Genomic DNA, 2,415 nt, shown 5'->3' on the forward strand with positions numbered 1-2,415 from the left:
TGTAATAATTTCATTTGTCAGGGTACTTGACACATGGTTTAATCTTTTAAATAATGGATTTAGATGCAAATGCCTTAAATGAACAATAGATAAAAAGATAGATGTAAATATATATGATGTACTGACTGTACAGATTCTTTTTAACTGAATACCCGAAGTTGTACAATCAAAATCCTATTCGACCTTACTTCATTATCAACTCGACAACTTTGAATTACCACATTGATTTCCCTCCAAACTGACATGAGTGTCACGTTATCATTTATACATCAGCTATCTGATAGGCTATTTAATTATTCTCTCACTGCTTAATCTCACAATCTCCACTCAGACTGCAGCAACTTGGCAGAGTTGGCATAGCACTGCAGATGCAAAGTAAAAGAAGGTTCACCGTTTAGGTTCAAAGTTGTAAGACTTGCATTATATTTAGCATTATATTTACAGTGTAATAACAAGGCAAGGCTTTAGAATTGTGACAAATTGCCATAGATTTTTTAATTCACACACATGATGGCATATGGATGGTGTAATATACAGTTGCAGCAGGGCAGATTTTAATATGGTGGCATGTCCCTCGATAAAAGGAAAAGTTTTTCAATTGTCAATTCAACTGGATCAGTTCTCTTCCACAGATCATCAAAATCCCTTTTTCGAAAGCCAGTCCTTCAACTCCGCATCGAAATGGCCCTTGACGCGAACAGTCCCGGTCACCTCGTTCACTTGGGTGGGCAAATCTCTGCCGGAGACTTCCTTCAAGTACTCCTTGATGTCCTTCTCCAGGGCCCATATGTCCCCTTCTACCTTTCGCACGAGCGTCGTCTTGCGGCTGCCGTTGGTGATGTCGGTGTAGACGGGGATGTTGTGCATGCGAGAGCGACGGATCATGTAGGGCAGGTCCGGAGGAGTCTCGGACGGAGGGACCCAGCCAGACGGGGAAGGACCGTCGTGTTTAGGAGGAGTGGGGATCCGTGATGGGGGGATCAGTCGTTCCACGAACGCGTACTCCTCCGTGGACTCCTCTATCTTCAGGCTCGTCTTGCTTTCCGCACTAGATGAGGCCAGTGGCCGTGACAGGACGGCGGGTCTTCCCAGTGGCCGTGACAGGACGGCGGGTCTTCCCAGTGTCCGGCTGTGCAGCTTGAAAGTGTTGATAAACGTCCTGTGTAACATTGTGATTGAATAACAGCAGCGAGCCGACATGTTTTCACCGGAGCATGAGCAAGGAAGTTATTTAAGAAGGAAGGGAAACACGTGACCACATGGGCATTCGTATGGAGCTCAGCATGGGTGCCAGAACTCGCACCGGAAGTACGATAAAATACATGTCAGTGAAGCGACCGCAGTTTTCCCAGTGACCCTGAGCGCAAAGGTGGGGGCCGATGGGCAATAGGCTTCCCACACTCCCGCGCCCCCACCATTGCGCTCAAGGCCGTTGGGAAAACCATGGTCGCGTCAGTGAATGGAGCCGGCTTGATCAGCTCATGAACAAATTGATTGATTGAAGGCTTTATTAGAAGTTTGCATAGGAAAATGTACAGATTCATGACGGTACAGTTCACTGGTACAAGGTCTACTAAAAGGAGATCCATGAAAAGACTAAGCTTATTTCAACAGGAAACCATTAAAGTATCTCATATAACAAAACTGGAACAAAAACTATTTATTAACTACTGAGACCTTTGTCATCTAATCTGTTCAGGAATATAAAAGAAGACATACCAAAGGTATTTTTACAATCACTTGCTTTTCGATGTGCACAGTACATAATGAAATAATAATAATAACTGTAAATAATAATCGTTTCTGTCCCCGAAGTATCGCGAGATTTGGTTCCCAGACAGGAAACGGTGGATAGTCTCGCGATACTTGGCTCGTTTAGAAACATACTTTTTGCTCTTTAGATAGGCCTACTGCTATAAAATGACACAGTGCACACATCGAAAATCCACACAGCACAAAAAAATGTGTGACATGCCTTCTTTTATTTTCCTGAGCTGAGTATGTTATAAAGGTCTCAATTGTTCAGAAATAGTATTTATTCATGAGCTGCTCCCAGCCGTCCCAGGCTGCCTTGTGCATTCTGCCGAACTTCCGGCTGCAGTTTGGCACCCATGCTGAGCTCCATACGCATGCCCATGTGGTCACGTGTTTCCCTTCCTTCTTAAATAACTTCCTTGAGCATGAGACGGAAGTTGAATGGTCTCCGTCTCTTCTGTTCCGGTTTGAAATTCGTTGTTGTTCGATGTGGCTGCCGCCTACAGGCCAGCTTATGTCTTAACATCCACCTGTACTGCACTACTTTAACACTGGTTCCCAACAGTGGGTCAGGACCATCTTCTTCTTACCATGAGAAATGTCACAGCTTGTATACATACATGGTAACCTCGCCTACCAGGCTTTCAGAGAGAAAGCCTG

The 2,415-nt window shown here is 44.6% G+C and overlaps 1 protein-coding gene across 1 annotated transcript; it reads right to left on the bottom strand.

Annotated features, from left to right (window-relative positions):
* Positions 1 to 479: 479 nt before the first annotated feature.
* Positions 480 to 1,207, bottom strand: mrpl49 (mitochondrial ribosomal protein L49). Its single transcript, XM_080733794.1, has one exon. The coding sequence runs from the start codon at positions 1,198 to 1,200 to the stop codon at positions 637 to 639; it is 564 nt and encodes a 187-aa protein (XP_080589920.1). The 5' UTR covers positions 1,201 to 1,207; the 3' UTR covers positions 480 to 636.
* Between the last annotated feature and the right edge of the window lie 1,208 nt (positions 1,208 to 2,415).

The sequence above is a fragment of the Nannobrachium achirus genome, assembly GCF_963921795.1.
Source record: "Nannobrachium achirus genome assembly, chromosome: 9".
Classification (NCBI taxonomy): Eukaryota; Metazoa; Chordata; class Actinopteri; order Myctophiformes; family Myctophidae; genus Nannobrachium; species Nannobrachium achirus.